Source organism: Borostomias antarcticus (genome assembly GCF_949987555.1).
Source record: "Borostomias antarcticus genome assembly, chromosome: 11".
Lineage (NCBI taxonomy): Eukaryota > Metazoa > Chordata > Actinopteri > Stomiiformes > Stomiidae > Borostomias > Borostomias antarcticus.
Window position 1 is genome coordinate 6,477,978 of NC_140244.1, and position 17,846 is coordinate 6,495,823.

At 52.2% G+C, this 17,846-nt stretch overlaps 1 protein-coding gene across 1 annotated transcript; it reads right to left on the minus strand.

The window, feature by feature from the left end:
* Positions 1-403: 403 nt before the first annotated feature.
* LOC311314902 (protein bicaudal D homolog 2-like) lies at positions 404-16,396 on the minus strand (the record flags this gene model as incomplete). The annotated part of the gene is made up of 8 exons (XM_084445429.1): positions 404-533; positions 3,646-3,883; positions 4,483-4,634; positions 4,830-5,828; positions 7,335-7,742; positions 8,044-8,196; positions 8,524-8,736; positions 16,154-16,396. 8 exons carry the CDS (start codon positions 16,394-16,396, stop codon positions 531-533), a joined length of 2,409 nt encoding a protein of 802 aa, XP_084301555.1. The 3' UTR covers positions 404-530.
* Between the last annotated feature and the right edge of the window lie 1,450 nt (positions 16,397-17,846).

The following is a 17,846-nucleotide window of genomic DNA, read 5'->3' on the forward strand; positions in this document are numbered from 1 at the left end:
AGTCATGGCAAGGAGCAGGAGTTATGGCGTGGAGCAGGAGTCATGGCGAGGAGCAGGAGTCATGGCGAGGAGCAGGAGTTATGGCGTGGAGCAGGAGTCACGGCGTGGAGCAGGCGTCATGGCGTGGATCAGGCGTCATGGCGTGGAGCAGGCGTAGTCAGAGAAGGTTCCTGATTATAGCCATGGACTGAGGATCATGGCTGCAGAGGGAGGCTGATCACAGTGGGGAGTCAGGGTTCATTACCCATGAGCACTTGCGTCCTGCAGCCGCACTTACGGACCAAACTCCAGGGAAATGAATGTTGGTCTTTAAGATCAGTGGTGTGTGTGTTTCTGTTAATGTTGGTCTTTCAGATCAGTGGTGTGTGTGTGAGTGTGTGATCAGAGGTGTGTTTGTGGTATGTGTGTGTGTTTCTGTAGAGTCACTGGCAGGGTGGCCCACCACCACGAGGGAAGATACTGGAGTAACTGTCGTCAAGGTGACAGGTGTCCTGTCACACACACACTGTGATGGACTCTGCTTGATTAAATTACTGCAAAAGAGAGATAAAACAAAATCACATTAAAAAATCACAAAATAATCACTTATTTAGTTAGTTTTCATTAGATGAAATCACATGGTCGGAGAGGTGAAGTTGAGGGTGAGAGAAGGTGGTTTACGTGAGTGAGAGAGTTAGGTGGTGGAGGGTCCGTGCAACGCAAATGGCTCCAGGAAACACCGGCTCCGGAAACATGCAGGTTAGATGGGTGTTAGTCACTGGACTGTGACACAAAGTGATGGAGGGATTGGCTTGTGTTTGCATGGAAGGATGCGGGAGGTTGATGAGAGAGAGAGAGAGAGAAAGAGAGAGAGAGAGAGAGAGAGAGAGCAGAGGGAGGTAGCACAGTTTAGGCTTGGTCATCGATTTAAAACTTTGTCATTAAAACACTCACTCACTTAAAGATAACCTGTAAACTACTGTTAGAACTCATGCCAATTTTTCAGTAACCAACTAGGGCTGAGTACTGGCAAGGAACTCATGATACGATACGCATCACCATGCATATGATACAATACATATTGCGATACACATAATTTACTGAAAATTGTAAAATACAGCTGAATATACAACTCCATCCCCCGCTCCCTGGAGGTGATTCTGAGGGCGGAGGGAATGGAAGGACATTTTAAATCCATTTAAAACATGAATAATGTATCTATGACTGAATCATGTATATATATGACAGAATTCTATCCTTAATTTTCTATATCTATATATATTCTCTGTCTTGTTCTGTATATTTTCTTTATGCAAAAAAATATATATATATTTTTTTTCTTTCTTTTTTTACTGTATCGATACTGTACAGTGGAAAATCGATACAGTATCGCAGACATTTTTTTTCTTTTCGTTATTGCTTTTATTGCACAGCCCTGTAACAAACCCAGCTTTGGTCTTCCATCTATCTCTGAAAGTGCAACAAAAGGCTTAAACTCTGCACCTCAAACAGCACTATAGGTACCAGCCATAGGAACACGTACCCAGATGGCCGGCCAGACATCAAAGCAAAGTTAACATGTGTCATCTCACAGAACTCCATCCTCTTCCAGCTAAAGTACACTTGGTCTAGAAGACATCCCTGAATAGTTATCATCCCTGAGTAGCTGACCGGTCAGTAAACCCCTGAGAGACAGACCCCTAGCTGCCAGAATACCTTCCTTCCACAGCCTGACAGGCTGCTAGCTTCAAGTCACCCATTATTACGGAGAGAGAGGTCAGTTCCACGCTCCCAAACACACACAGCCTCCCAACCACACACAGCTAACCTAGCAGCCTACCATCAACACACAGCTAGCCTACCAGCCTCCCAACCACACACAGCTAGCCTAGCAGCCTACCATCAACACACAGCTAGCCTACCAGCCTCCCAACCACACACAGCTAGCCTACCAGCCTCCCAACCACACAGCCTCCCAACAACACAGCTACCTACCAGCCTCCCAACCACACACAGCTAGCCTACCAGCCTCCCAACCACACACAGCTAGCCTACCAGCCTCCCAACCACACACAGCTAGCCTACCAGCCTCCCAACCACACACAGCTAGCCTACCAGCCTCCCAACCACACACAGCTAGCCTACCAGCCTCCCAACCACACAGCCTCCCAACAACACAGCTACCTACCAGCCTCCCAACCACACACAGCTAGCCTACCAGCCTCCCAACCACACACAGCCTCCCAACCACACACAGCTAGCCTACCAGCCTCCCAACCACACACAGCCTCCCAACCACACACAGCTAGCCTACCAGCCTCCCAACCACACAGCCTCCCAACAACACAGCTACCTACCAGCCTCCCAACCACACACAGCTAGCCTACCAGCCTCCCAACCACACACAGCCTCCCAACAATACAGCTAGCCTAGCCTCCCAACCACACACAGCTAGCTTAGCAGCCTACCATCAACACGCAGCTAGCCTACCAGCCTCCCAACCACACACAGCTAGCCTACCAGCCTCCCAACCACACACAGCTAGCTGAGCAGCCTACCATCAACACACAGCTAGCCTTCCAGCCTCCCAACCACACACATCTAGCCTACCAGCCTCCCAACCACACATAGCCTCCCAACAACACACAGCTAGCCTACCAGCCTCCCAACCTCACACAGCTAGCCTAGCAGACTACCATCAACACATAGATAGCCTAGCAGCCTAGCATCAACACACAGCTAGCCTACCAGCCTCCCAACCACACACAGCTAGCCTAGCAGCCTACCATCAACACACAGCTAGCCTACCAGCCTCCCAACCACACACAGCTAGCCTAGCAGCCTCCCAACCACACACAGCTAGCCTAGCAGCCTCCCAACCACACACAGCTAGCCTAGCAGCCTCCCAACCACACACAGCTAACCTAGCAGCCTCCCAACCACACACAGCTAGCCTACCAGCCTCCCAACCACACACAGCTAGCTGAGCAGCCTACCATCAACACACAGCTAGCCTTCCAACCTCCCAACCACACACATCTAGCCTACCAGCCTCCCAACCACACATAGCCTCCCAACCACACACAGCTAGCCTACCAGCCTCCCAACCACACACAGCTAGTCTAGCAGCCTCCCAACCACACACAGCTAGCCTACCAGCCTCCCAACCACACACAGCTAGCCTACCAGCCTCCCATCAACACACAGCCTCCAAACCACACATAGCCTCCCAACCACACACAGCTAGCCTACCAGCCTCCCAAACACACACAGCCTCCCAACAACACACAGCTAGCTTTCCAGCCTCCCAACCACACACAGCTAGCCTACCAGCCTCCCAACCACACACAGCCTCCCAACAACACACAGCTAGCCTACCAGCCTCCCAACCAGCAGAACAGGTTCCCTGAGCTGAGCTAGCATCATGCTACATAGCCGTTAGCAACATTAGCATGCCTCCCCGGTGACATGCCGAGACACAGAGGGACCATGCAGGAGCAGCTCAGCCTCAGCAAAGCATGATGGGAGGTTACACACAGAGGGGTGAGAGGTCAAAAGGCTACAGTAGGTCTTGTGCTTCTCGCCGCAGAGAACCACGCGGGGGATGGGGGGCTCCCATGATGCTGTGGGGCAGGCCCGACGAGGGGGGGCGTGTCTCAGACTCACGTGGTGGTTGGCTGTTCCTTTGCCCTTGGAGGAGGGTTTTCCCCGGGCGCCCGCCCCCGTGGCGCCGCCGCTGCGCCTGGCCTGCTCGTGGTCGAACTCCAGGTCCTCCAGGCGCTGCGTCAGCGCCAGCTTCTGCTGGATGGCCATGCGCAGCAGCGAGTTCAACGTCTTCTTCTCGTCCTCCGCCGCCGCCAGCTGCCTCTGCATGTCGTCCAGCTGGGTCACATACTCGTCACAGCTATATTTGGGGAAGGATGGGGAGTGTGTGTGTGTGTGTGTGTGTGTGTGTGTGTGTGTGTGTGTGTGAGAGAAAATGGGAGAGTGTGTGTGTACATGAAAGAGAGAGAGAGAGAGGGAAAGAACAATGTCAAACTGGATGCACCCAAAAAAGAGAAAATGACTAAAATAACTCCATCCAGCAGGTGGCGCTGATCCTCTGTTGTAGCTATAGTGGTCCGCCATCCTGTGTTTTCTCCATTCTGTCGTCACTGCATTTTTCAGATGCTGACATGAGGAAGCTGCCAGCAGTCTTCCAATCGCTCCACTGTTACATCAGACAACTCCCACAATGCCCAGCTTCTCACACACACGCGTTGGCTCTGCCGCAGACCAGACTACACAGACTCCCCAGTAAGCTAGAATCTCATTGGTGCAGCTCTCACATATAACTAGAATGATCCAACCAAATGCTAACTAATGCTAAATGTCTTATTCATTCAAAGCCATGTGGAATGTGGACTATATGAAAGAAAGCACAATGGGCTGGAGATCATTTCTGTTCTCAAATCATCCAATCAGAGAGCGCTGGTTAGCGTGGGCGTTTCCCCCGCGTCTTACCGCGTGGCGAACATGGCGCGCAGCGAGGTGAAGGTGGCGGCGTCTTCCTTCAGCGCCTTGAGCTCGTTGCGCAGCTTCAGCATGGTGTCCTTCACCATGGCCTTCTCGTTGTCGTACTTGCTCTTCAGGTTGGCCAGCGCCACCTCGGCCGTCTGTGGGGGGGGTGGGCGGAGTTATCCGCTTCCGTTATTCCCATGAAACACTAACCACACTTGTGGCAACGTTACCAACTGACACACACAGTGCTCTCTGCAAACATATACGCACCAAACACACACACATTCACACTTGAATGTAGCTTGCACCCAAACACACATTCTCCTAACCCCCCCCTGCCTCCAGCTGACCTGTTTGTTGGCCTTGAGGACGGTGCGCAGCGTGGCGATCTGCTCCCTCTTGGTGCTCAGCAGGGACTTGAGCTTGAGGATCTCCCCCATGAACGCCTCCTTGTCCTTGTCGGCCACCGTGCCCAGCTCCAGGGACGCCAAGCGCTGGCGGGACAGCTCCGTGGTCCGGTCCACCGCCTGCTGCAGGTGGCGCACCTGGTCCCGGATGATGGCCACCAGGTTGTAGATGTTCATGGGCTCCGCGCGGGGCTCCGGGGCGTCGGCCGCCGCGGCGTCCACCTTCCCGGGTTCCGAGTCGGGGACGAGTCCGTTGGCGATGAGGACCGGCGACGACCTCCGACCCCTCCCGTCGCGGCCGCGCCGCCCCACGCTGGCCCGCCCCTCCTTGTAGTAGTCCAGCATGACGCGGTTGGGCGTCTCGTTGTTGCACATGCACACGTGGTTGTAGAGGTTGGCCAGCTCCTCGCTGAACGCCGTCAGCTCGTCCTGCGCCACGTTCAGGCTGCCCAGCGACTCGCCCGCCTCCGCGCTGACGGCGCTCAGCTCCTTCCCCAGCCGCGCCGCCTCCTCCCGCTCCGAGCGGCCGCTCCTCTCCAGCGACGCCAGCGCCTCGCTCAGCTCGCGCACCTGGCCCTCCAGGCGCGCCCGCTCCTCCTCGGACCGCGCCCGGCACTCCCGGTACTCCGCCTCCAGCGCCTTGAGCTCCTGACGCAGCTCGCTGGCCTCTGCCACCGCCACCGTGTACTTGCAGCGCAGGATCTCGGGCCCGTCGATGTCCAGCTCGTAGTAGTCGTCGGCGGCGTCGCCGCTGTCGCGCTCCTTCTCCGTGTCCAGCGCCGAGTGGCGCTCCTTGCTGGCCTGGAGCTTGCGCATGGCGCTCAGGTTCTCGCTGAGGCGCCCCACCGCCTCCTGCTGCTCCGACAGCGCCCCCCGGGCCTGCTCCACCTGCCTCTGGGCGTCCTGCAGCGACGAGGACAGAGACGCCTTGTCCCGCTCCGCCTGGGGGGAGGGGACACACGGGGAGAGGACACGGAGAGGGGACACAGGGAGGGGACACAGGGAGGTCATAAGGCAGCAGCATCCACAAACACTCCCTTTTCAGATGGGGCTTAGTTCATACCATGGTACCCACTTCTAACCAACATGCTTTTTAATGCTTGTTTAGCTGGTATCGTGAAAAAGTACAGGCCCAAATAGCACTAGAATGCAAAATAACTAAATATTACAAGAGAACATATCATAGCTTATATCATCAGCTAAATGACTGTAAATACAGTAGACAACCGACCACCAATGACATATAATCTGCATATGCTTCAACAGGTATCCTATCAGAAGTAATCGTCCGTGTTTGGAAGGTTCCATGAATGAGTGTTTGTAGGTCAATCATAATCAATCTCAGCAAGTCAATAAACAGCATTTCAAAGAGCTTGATGGGCTTCTCAGCCACAAGGCCGAACACAGCCCACTGCTACACATGACTCTGTTCACAGCTCTCTCCTCCAAATCCTTTAAACATATTAAAAACCCCTCAGCACATATTTATCTTGACACACCAAACACCCCGGATTCACACACCAAACACCTCGGCTTCTGGGAATCAATGTGGCTCTCAGCCCATGTTTCTATTCATCTATTCACGTTTATTTCACCATGTAAGTTCAGCTCTTCAATCACCCAACCAAGGAGAGACATGTATGGGTTAATGAAGGCCTCACTAGGGTCAACCGGGTTTAACTGCCGACTAGGACTTTACACAGCAGCTTTGCTGCACTTGAATACTGCTTCTTCCTGTATTTCTTAATACAGTAATAAGCAGGTATAGTAATGATATAGTATAGTAACTTAAGCAGGCACTTAAGCAAAGGTATTAAGTAACGGTATTTTCAGCATTTGCCAAACTATGAGTTTTAATATGTGTAAATTGATGTGCTGTTGCTTTTTTTTTAATTTTTTTGTCTGAAACTGTGCTGCCATCTTTGATATCTCTCTTGAAAAAGAGATTTTAAAATGTCAATGAGACAAACCTGGTGAAATAAAGGTTAAATAAAACAACTAAACGAATATCCATCAGTAACGGTGTGAGGGTTTAGTGATCCGTCAACAGGGTGGGTGAACCACTGCTCATCCAGGGTGAACCACTGCTCATCCAGGGTGAACCACTGCTCATCCAGGGTGAACCACTGCTCATCCAGGGTGAACCGCTGCTCATCCAGGGTGAACCACTGCTCATCCAGGGTGAACCGCTACTCATCCAGGGTGAACCACTGCTCATCCAGGGTGAACCACTGCTCATCCAGGGTGAACCACTGCTCATCCATGTACTGTATTTTACTTGATTTCTTATCTTTATCTTTTATTGTGTTTTTCATCTTATTTTCCTGCTTTTTGTTCATGTTATGTCTATTTTTATGTGAAGCACTGTTGTGAAGCACTCTGGGCTGTATTTATTTGTATGAAAGGTGCTATACAAATAAAGTTGTATTATTAGTATTACTGTCATACCTGCATGAGCTGCTGCTTGAGCTTCTGGATCTCTGAGATGTTGAGCTCGCTCAGCAGGTCGTCCACCAGGCTGGGGGCGGGCCGGCCGCCGCCCGTCCCGGTCAGGCCGTTCTCCAGCCCGCGGAGCGGCTCGCCGTTGTGGGCGGGGTCCTCGCCCAGCCTGAGGCCGTCCAGGGACACGTCGAGGGCGGGGCTGAGGCAGAGGCCGTCGCCGATGGTCATGTAGTGGGAGAGCTCCTTGCGCAGAGCCGCCTTCTGCTCGCGCTCCGTCTTGACCGTCTCCAGGGCCTCGGTCAGCTGGCGCTCGGCGATCTCCCGGAGCTGGACCGCCTCCTCCAGCTGGCTGTGGAGACACTGGGCGTCCTCCTCCAGACGGCAGATCTCGTGCTTCAGGCCCTCGAACTCCACCTGAGGACGGGACAGCGCAGGGTCAGCTGGCACCAACCAAGGGTTTATTTAGAAATAAAGACAGATCCTGTCCCAGTCCCAGTCATAGTCCCAGCTCCAGTCCCAGCTCCAGTCCCAGTCCCAGCCCTAGTCCCAGCCCTAGTCCTAGTCCTAGTCCTAGTCCCAGTCCTAGTCCCAGTCCCAGCCCTAGTCCCAGCCCTAGTTCCAGCTCTAGTCCCAGTCTCAGCTCCAGTCCAAGCTCCAGTCCCAGCTCCAGTCCCAGCTCCAGTCCCAGCCCTAGTCCCAGTCCCAGCCCTCTCACCTGGCTCTGTCTCAGCAGGGAGACCTGCTTCTGGAGGGAGATGTTCTCGTCCTCCAGCTCGCTGTAGTCCTGCAGCAGACGAGCCTCGCGCACCTTGAACTCTCTGATGTCATCACGCAGCTGAGCACGCTGCAGCTCCACCAGCTCCGAGCTCTACACACACACACACACACAGACAGACAGAGACAGAGAGACAGAGACAGAGAGACAGACAGAGAGAGACAGACAGAGAGACAGACAGACAGAGAGAGAGAGGGAGATAGACACAGATAGATATTAGCACACATGAACACTTCAAAAGGCAAAAACAGAACAGTGATACAAGTTATCCCTCTCTCTGTCCCTCCCCCCCCCCCCCCCCCCCCTCTCTCTCTCTCTCTCTCTCTCCCTCCCTCTCCCTCTATCTCAACCCTGTTGGGCACACACACACACACACACACACACACACACACCCCCCCACGCGCTTCCCTGGGGCCCCACCTCTCTGGTCTCCAGGGCGAGGGTGGCTAGGCGCTCGTTCTCCGCCTGGGCCCCGGCGAGGGCGTCCCTGGTCAGGCGCAGCTCGCTCTGCAGGTCCAGGACCCGGCGCTGGTACTGGGCCTCCTTGCTGGCCGACTCCAGGATCAGAGACTCCTCCCGGCTCTCCCCGTCCGCCGCCACCTTGCGGTGGGTGGAGTAGGCGTGGCCAAACGCCTGGAGGGACACGGGAGGACGGAGGACATGCTGGTTAGCACACAGTATGGAGGACAGGATGGACAGAACACAGTATGGAGGACAGAATGGACAGAACACAGTATGGAGGACAGGATGGACAGAACAGGGGCACAGGTATATGAGCTAGTAAAACAGGGAGAGAGAGAGAGAGAGAGAGAGAGAGAGACAGAGATAGAGAGAGAGAGAGGGAGAGAGAGAGAGGAGACAGAGAGAAAGACAGAGAGATAGGGAGAAGGAGACAGAGAGAGAGGGGAGGGAGACAGAGAGAAAGAGAGAGATAGAGAGATAGAGACAAGGATACAGGGAGAGGGAGACAGAGATAGAGAGGGAGGGAGACAGAGAGAGATAGAGAGAGATAGAGAGGAGACAGAGAGAGAGAAAGAGAGAGAGAGACAGAGAGAGTGAGAGAGAGAGAGGGAGGGAGACAGAGAGAGAGAGAGAGAGAGAGAGAGAGAGAGAGAGAGAGACAGACAGAGAGAGGGAAAACCCCGGACCAGTATTAGTACCAGACCAGTGTTATTGACCACGTGGGTGTTTTTGTGCACGGTCATAATGCCATGGTCTGTCGAGTGTGAACAACACACCTCAAATTAACGCCAGGCTGAAGAACACAGGCATGAGCAGTACTCTGTTTAGTGTGCTACACCATGCTGCACTACCGCCGGGTTAAAGGTCAAGAAAGACAGGCCTGTGAGATCATCATTGGCTGGTTAAAATGGCTGCCTGAGAATTCTTATGCCAGACTCTCACCGCCAGGCCTATACAACACGCGGATCCCCTCACTGCATCTCTGCGGCACGCTCTTTGCCAACTGGTGATGTAACAGACCCCGACCCCCCGTCCAGAACGCCCCCCCCCACAGCCCACCCTCTGGAGAAAGGGCTCTCCTACACTCTGCTCTCCTCCTCCACACTGTCCATTCAGAACTAGCCTCTCCTCCCCTGCCCTCAGTAAACACTGATTAGCATTTCAGGCTAGCCTGTGACCAGGCCCGGGGTTGAGTGAGGATAAGCACTAATAAGGCTACATTTGAGCCCTTTCGTTGGTACTGCTGCTGGAGACGCAGTGTTGGTGTGCACTAATAGCTGAATGCACCTCAGGGAAAAAGAGCAACCAAAATCACAAGGGCGAGACGTACTGCAGTAAAACCGCCAGATGTCTGGACGGAACGAGGCAGACGAACAGACGTAGACAGACAGACAGACGGTCAGGAAGAGGAAGTATGGCAGCCAACCAGAGACAGCTGCGCAGGAGTCACCAACACAGCTCGCGCCACAAACAGAAACTGAAAGCGAAAGATTCACCTCAGAGCAGCGAGCAGTCTCTCAGAGAGACACAAACACAAAGACACTCGGGTTAGACGAGGAGCCCATCAGCCCGGTCCCAGGATGAGAGAACACTGCGGTCACACTACAGTCCAGACATCAACATGGCCAAGATTTGGGGAAATACGCTTGTTTTCCATCTTCCCTGGGGTTAGACGAGCAGTATGAAGCATTTTCAACTCTTGTGTGTGCAATATGGAGTGGCGAGACCTGGACCGATTAGCCTAGCTTCATTACTAGCCATTCACTGGTACCAGGTTAGGCCGATTAGCCTTCTTTCCAAATGTCACAAATTAAAGTTATGGACGGTGTATCTAGATACGAGCTAGTCTATTGTAGCATCTAACTATGTAACTATGTATTTCCCCAAATCTTGGCCATGTCCTTTAAAGCTAAAATGAAGCCATGTGGTTGCAGAATAAAATGTAGCCTAGCGATGCATACTGCTCACAACCTGTGAGTCGATTTCTACCAGCGCTGCCTCCATCTTCCTGCTGTGGCCGACTGACTCTACACAACACTACTTGTGAATGGAGAGGGAGAAACTTCTGGACTGTAGGCCCACATTTTGGCACTGATTCTCCATTCTTTGGGTTTACTTGTTCCGTCACCCTCAGCCTAGCTAACCTTCACTCGCCACTCCCACAGGCTACCCACTCACCATGAGATCACCTCTATAGGTACGCTCCTTTAAATATCAATCCTCTTTCCTTCTGCTACAGTCCACGTGTTGACCTGGATTTAGTGTGGCAGGATGTATCTCTACAACCCCCAGGTGCCCGGCGTTCAGGCCGACGGAGTGGTCACGCACACACAGACACGGGCCTGGTCACGGACACACAGACACGGGCTTGGTCACGCACACACAGACAAGGGCTTGGTCACGGACACACAGACACGGGCTTGGTCACGCACACACAGACAAGGGCTTGGTCACTGACACACAGACACGGGCCTGGTCACGGACACACAGACACGGGCCTGGTCACTGACACACAGACACGGGCCTGGTCACTGACACACAGACACGGGCCTGGTCACGGACACACAGACACGGGCCTGGTCACGCACACACAGACACGGGCCTGGTCACGGACACACAGACACAGGCCTGGTCACGGACACACAGACACGGGCCTGGTCACGGACACACAGACACGGGCCTGGTCACGCACACACAGACACGGGCCTGGTCACGCACACACAGACACGGGCCTGGTCACGGACACACAGACACGGGCCTGGTCACTGACACACAGACACGGGCCTGGTCACTGACACACAGACACAGGCCTGGTCACTGACACACAGACACGGGCCTGGTCACGGACACACAGACACGGGCCTGGTCACGCACACACAGACACGGGCCTGGTCACGGACACACAGACACGAACCCATGCACTGACATGACAGGGCCTGTATCTGAAGAAGACCTACATGTGTTGTAGGTAAACAGGAGAAGTCATGTCAGCAACAGCTGTGAGTCAGGTCTGGTTAAGCCTTCTCTTTACAGCCTCCTGACTCTCTGAGCCCACCCAATCCCTGCTCTCCAAAACATAAACACTTCTCTGTTGACTTTTACTAGGCAGGCAGACAGGTGTTTCTCATCTGGTACCAGGCAGGCAGACAGACAGACAGACAGACAGACAGGCAGACAGACAGGTGCTTCCCATCTAGTACTAGGCAGAGAGACAGACAGGTGTTTCTCATCTGGTACTAGGCAGGCAGACAGACAGGTGTTTCTCATCTGGTACTAGGCAGGCAGGCAGACAGACAGTCAGACAGACAGGTGTTTCTCATCTGGTACTAGGCAGGCAGGCAGGCAGGCAGGCAGACAGACAGACAGACAGGTGTTTCTCATCTGGTACTAGACAGGCAGACAGACAGGTGTTTCTCATCTGGTACTAGACAGGCAGACAGACAGGTGTTTCTCATCTGGTACTAGACAGGCAGACAGACAGGTGTTCCTCATCTGGTACTAGGCAGGCAGGCAGGCAGACAGACAGACAGACAGACAGGTGTTTCTCATCTGGTACTAGACAGGCAGTCAGACAGGTGTTTCTCATCTGGTACTAGGCAGGCAGGCAGGCAGACAGACAGACAGACAGACAGGTGTTTCTCATCTGGTACTAGGCAGGCAGACAGACAGGTGTTTCTCATCTGGTACTAGGCAGGCAGACAGACAGGTGTTTCATATCTGGTACTAGGCAGGCAGGCAGGCAGGCAGGCAGGCAGGCAGACAGACAGGTGTTTCTCATCTGGTACTAGGCAGGCAGGCAGACGGGTGTCTCTCATCCCCATCAGATGGACCTCACCTGTCTGAGCCCACAGCCACCTACCTGCCCAGGGCTCCATGAGAACACAAACCCAACATAAACACAAGGATGGCGTGAAGTTCAGATGGGGGTCAGGTTTGGGTTACTCATCAAGTTCTGCTGGGGGTCAGGTTTACTCTGCGTACGAGGCGACTGGTGTGTTCACTGTTCCTCCACAGCGAGCCTCATAGAGGGTCTGTTTAGAAGGAGTGTGTGTGAGTGTTGATATGACAGGGAGGAGAACAGCGAAGCCGTAGTCTGTGGTAGGCCGGGTCGCCTGCTGTTTCCTGGTCCTCTCTCTCTCTCTCTTGTCTTTAAGATTCCAGAGAGAGAGAGAGAGAGCAAACAGAGAAAATCTCCATATCAACAAGCAAAGATGAATTCATTATTGACCCAAAGCCTGTTGGGGAACAAACACCAGAGTGCTTGAGCGCTTGTCTCCAGAGTTTGGGGATTGGGGGGTTGGGTAGTGAGTGGGTTTTGGGGAGTTACTCCATGTCCAGACTGGATGTGGCTGGGGGTGAGGGGTGGGTAGTGATGTGGTTTTGGGGACTGAGGGGTGGGTAGTGATGTGGTTTTGGGGAGTAACTCCATGTCCAGACTGGATGCGAGAGCGCCATAGAGCGTCAGTTCTCCCGTGAGAAGAAGCCTGGCTGCATATTTCCATTCTGGTAGCCAAGCCTCTCTGCTCCTCTGCCCTTTATTCAGGCGTGCGCTCGTGGCTCGATGGATAAACAGACCAGACGCCGATTCAGGCGCTGCGGGGCGCGAGCCGCCCTCGGAGCTCCAGAACGCCACACTGCCGGGGTGAACGGTCACCCTGGTTAACACGGGGTGCCGGAACTGGTCAACATGGGGCTCCGAAAGGAAACTAGCATGTGCTTCACGGCGTTTCGTGTCCAATCTGAACCCGGCGTTCAGTGGTGTTGTAGTTTTGGGATGTTAGGGGGAGTGGTTTGTGATTTTGGAGAGTTAGAGGGAGTGGTTTGTGATTTTGGAGAGTTAGAGGGAGTGGTTTGTGATTTTGGAGAGTTAGAGGGAGTGTTTCTGTGATTTTGGAGAGTTAGGAGGAGTGGTTCTGTGATTTTGGAGAGTAAGAGGGAGTGGTTTGTGATTTTGGAGAGTTAGAGGGAGTGGTTTGTGATTTTGGAGAGTTAGAGGGAGTGTTTCTGTGATTTTGGAGAGTTAGAGAGAGTGGTTCTGTGATTTTGGAGAGTTAGGAGGAGTGGTTTGTGATTCTGGAGAGTTAGGGGGAGTGGTTTGTGATTTTGGAGAGTTAGGGGGAGTGGTTTGTGATTCTGGAGAGTTGGGAGTGGTTGTTCTGTGATTTTGGAGAGTTAGGAGGAGTGGTTCTGTGATTTTGGAGAGTTAGGAGGAGTGGTTCTGTGATTTTGGAGAGTTAGAGGGAGTGGTTCTGAGTTAGGGAGAGTGGCTTGTGGTTTTGGGGACTGGGAGAGAAGGTGGTTCAAAGGCAGAATGGGAAAGGAAATTCATGTGTTATCACACTCTCATACACGTCCCACAAGCTTTGCTCAGGGTGCCACTCCCTTCCACCCAGCTGAGCTCTGGGCCTGCCCTGCTCACAGGCTGGGCCCTTAAACCTGACTCAGAAAGAGGCAGGGACAGATCCTTAGGCCCAGTGGAAGATTAAGGCCTTAGGTAGGTAGCTAGGTAGGTAGCTAGGTGGGTAGCTAGGTAGGTAAGTAGGTAGGTACAGTAGGTAAGTAGGTAGGTAGGTAGGTGGGTAGGTACTTTTAAATTGCACCAGCTACACCAGCCACATTCAACTGATATCAATACAAAGTACAAAAGGTGAAGTATAAATACAGTATAGTACAAATGGTGCTCAGAGAGCAGAGACCTCCTCCCTAGCCCTGGTCCAGGTGGGTCTACTAGCCCTCCCTAGCCCTGGTCCAGGTGGGTCTACTAGCCCTGGTCCAGGTGGGTCTACTAGCCCTGGTCCAGGTGGGTCTACTAGCCCTCCCTAACCCTGGTCCAGGTGGGTCTACTAGCCCTCCCTAGCCCTGGTCCAGGTGGGTCTACTAGCCCTGGTCCAGGTGGGTCTACTAGCCCTGGTCCAGGTGAGTCTACTAGCCCTCCCTAACCCTGGTCCAGGTGGGTCTACTAGTCCTGGTCCAGGTGGGTCTACTAGCCCTGGTCCAGGTGGGTCTACTAGCCCTCCCTAGTCCTGGTCCAGGTGGGGACACTATTCAGGGCTGTACCCCGGTACACCGCCCTGGCAGGAACCATTCATTGCACCATTGACACCCCTCCCCACCATTACAGTATGTTCCATGAAACTCGGCCTGGTAAAACATGACCTCTGTACAGATAGACTGGACAATACAATATATATAATTAGACAGTCATGTAAACATACAGATGAGCTGTAAACATGCAGATGAGCTGCACAATCATGCCAAGCTGTTAGTGTTGTTTAGAAATGATTAGAGACATAGTTGAAAGGCTTACTCAAACAATGACTGTGTCTGGGAGTGAGGTTTACGTGTGTGAGAGACAGGCAGGCAGGCAGGCAGACAGACAGACAGACAGACAGACAGACAGACAGACAGACAGACAGACAGACAGACAGATAGATAGATAGATAGATAGATAGATAGATAGATATTACTGCATTCATCCCCCACAGGAAATTGTTGAAATAAGGAGACAACGTGATGGCTCAGAGAATACATACTAGTAGCTTTTCACTTCCCCTTATTCTCTCACACACAGTGAGACAGTGGAGGAGCAGGTCTGAATGGTTCTGTACACACAGGAAGAGATCGTCTAGGCTGTATTTTCACCTTCACAAAAATAGCCTAGATAAAAGAATGGCATAAAACTGTAAACAGAGCCCAGCGCTAACGCCATCTCTACAGACATCTGAGACTCCTGCTGTGAAAATAACCAGGCTAAGTTGAGATGGCTAGCTAATAGCTACAAGCATGACTGACTTCATTACACAGCTTACGACGCTATGGGAGAATGACGCACTTCCCAGCACATCAGGGTCAACTTATAAACAACACCTTCAAAATGGCAGAGAGGAGTAGGTTGTTGATTGATTAATGGGAGACGAATGGCTGGAGTGAGCCTGAAGTTACGTGTCCAGACAGCTCTGTCCTTCACTGTGTGCAAACAAGAACACAATGGTAGTACTAGTGCATTTAACTTAGTTAAAAACACATGACCTACTCCCAGTCTCATTCAATAATGGGTTGTCTGTGGCATGGAATCCTCTCTTGGGCAGGGATGGGTCTGAAATATGTCATTAGTGTTATTGACATCATGGGTGCAATAGGCCAAGACTGAAGATGTTCAGACAGTTTTGTGTAGCCTAAAATATATTCTCTGCAAGAACAGTAACACACAGCCTATCTGTAGCCTAAACAATGTAGGCTAATAACATGACTAATTATCAGGACATAATTATGTGGACCTAGGCAGAATCACCTTAGCCCCCACATTTGCCATTACGTTAGTTTGTGATTAAGCATAGCCGTATGGACACCTTCAAGTTGTTATTAATTTTATTTTATGCACCTTCATTACGCATGTGTAGGCCAATAATGACAGGGGAATGCTTTTGAAAGTAGGCCAAACATGAAGGAACAGCATGAGTGGAACGTTTCTTTGGGGGAGAGTAACGAGTTGAACTGATAGAAAAGTGAATTGGGCGCGCCGACTAAAAACGGACCCATTGGTATCAGACAGACGGGCTCGTGACCTCATCATCATCATCATTTTCACCTCCTTCAGCTGGTCCAACTCCCGCCGCGCGCTCTCGAACTCCGTCTCCATGTCGTCGTAGCGCTGCTGCAGCTGCTGCTTCTCGTCCAGCACCGCCAGACCGTACTCCGCCGCCTGGATCTTCTCCCGCGTCGTCTCGCTCAGCTCCCGGGACAGGCGCTCTATCTCCGCCCGGAGCCACTGCGGCCCGGACTCGGTTACGAGCGTCGCCTCGGGGTAGCCCAGGTCCTCTTCCCCAGACATCTTGGCCAAGCCGGTGTTCACGCCAACTAGCCCTACAACGATAACGGAACCCAGCCCCAGACGGTCCGCCGACAAGCCTCTAGACTAGCACGGAAAAACTCAGAGCCGTCTGTACTTGAACGGCATGACTGAGTATATTTCACTCACTTTAGGTCGTCGTTTTTTCATTAACATCAATGGTCAGCTGTCATTGGACCGATATATAGTTATAATACTTTCTTTTGTAATTGCTCCATACTCGCGTTCACTGTTTTCTTTCTTCTACCAACTTAATGGGAGTCGAAGAGGAACTAAAGCTGAGATCATCGTTTTGGAATACGGTGCGTTAGAAGTCCGTGTTGTATACTATGGGATATGTAGTTCTAATTATGAACACAATGGCCTTTTAAGACTACATTGTTGGGTAAATGAACTTCAACTACCATGGTGCTTTGCTAGAGCCTACAGTTCTCTGGGAAGAAATTTGGGGATTTGCTAAAAAAGACTAGGCTGCCACCTGGGGATACTTTGGCGACGCTACAATGAAAATCCATTTACCAAAAATGAGATGGTTCAAAATACGATGTGATGCGAGTGATTTAGAACTGATATAAAATCTTCATCTGAATAGACTTTCTCTTTGGGTGTGTCCATCTAACTGTCTAATATGCATTTGTGTTCTGTATTATGTGCACATAGACTTCACTTTAAAATTAAAAACTAGGCTATATGCAGATACAGACCACAGAGGAACCCTTTCCTGGGTGGTGAAGTTAACTTTCAGTGGTTATCTACTAGGTTTTAGAGGGATGATTCAGTTGAATCTGCTTCATCACTCCAGCTGTGTTGCCGAGGGGGCTTTTGAGTATCATGATGAAATATAGATGTAGCCTAGTTCTTAAAATAGACTCAGTGAATGCTTTCTCTCGACTTGCTCCCATTAGGCTACCATGATGGGCTTTCCCCATCTACTGGAACCTCTAATTCCAACCCCCCCTCTCCTCCCTAGTGTCTCTCCCTCTTATACTCTAAACGGGTCCTGTGGATGCCCCACCTGTCCCCTGCAGACAACCCTGGGTCCAGTAGAAACCCCCCTGACTGCTGTAAAGACCCATTGCAGCTACTAACCCTGTCTTCCTCTCTCCTCCCTAGTGTCTCCCCCTCTTGTATTATACCCAGGCTCTGGAAAGTCTGTATTATACCCAGGTCCTGGAAAGTCCTCACCTCCCCCCTATTCCCGGTCAAGATCCTACTGAGGCCCCCCTGGCTCCCGGAGGGCCCCCTGCCATCCTCGTGTCCAGCTCCATCCCACTGTGTGTCACCAGCTGTCCCTATACTCTTATTTAGGAGCTTTATGGTGTGATCCACCTAAATATCTTATTATGGACTACAGGAATAGCCAACACATAATGGCCGACCATGTAGGTAACATCTCTAACTATTTATCTACTATTTGTCTCATGATTATCCC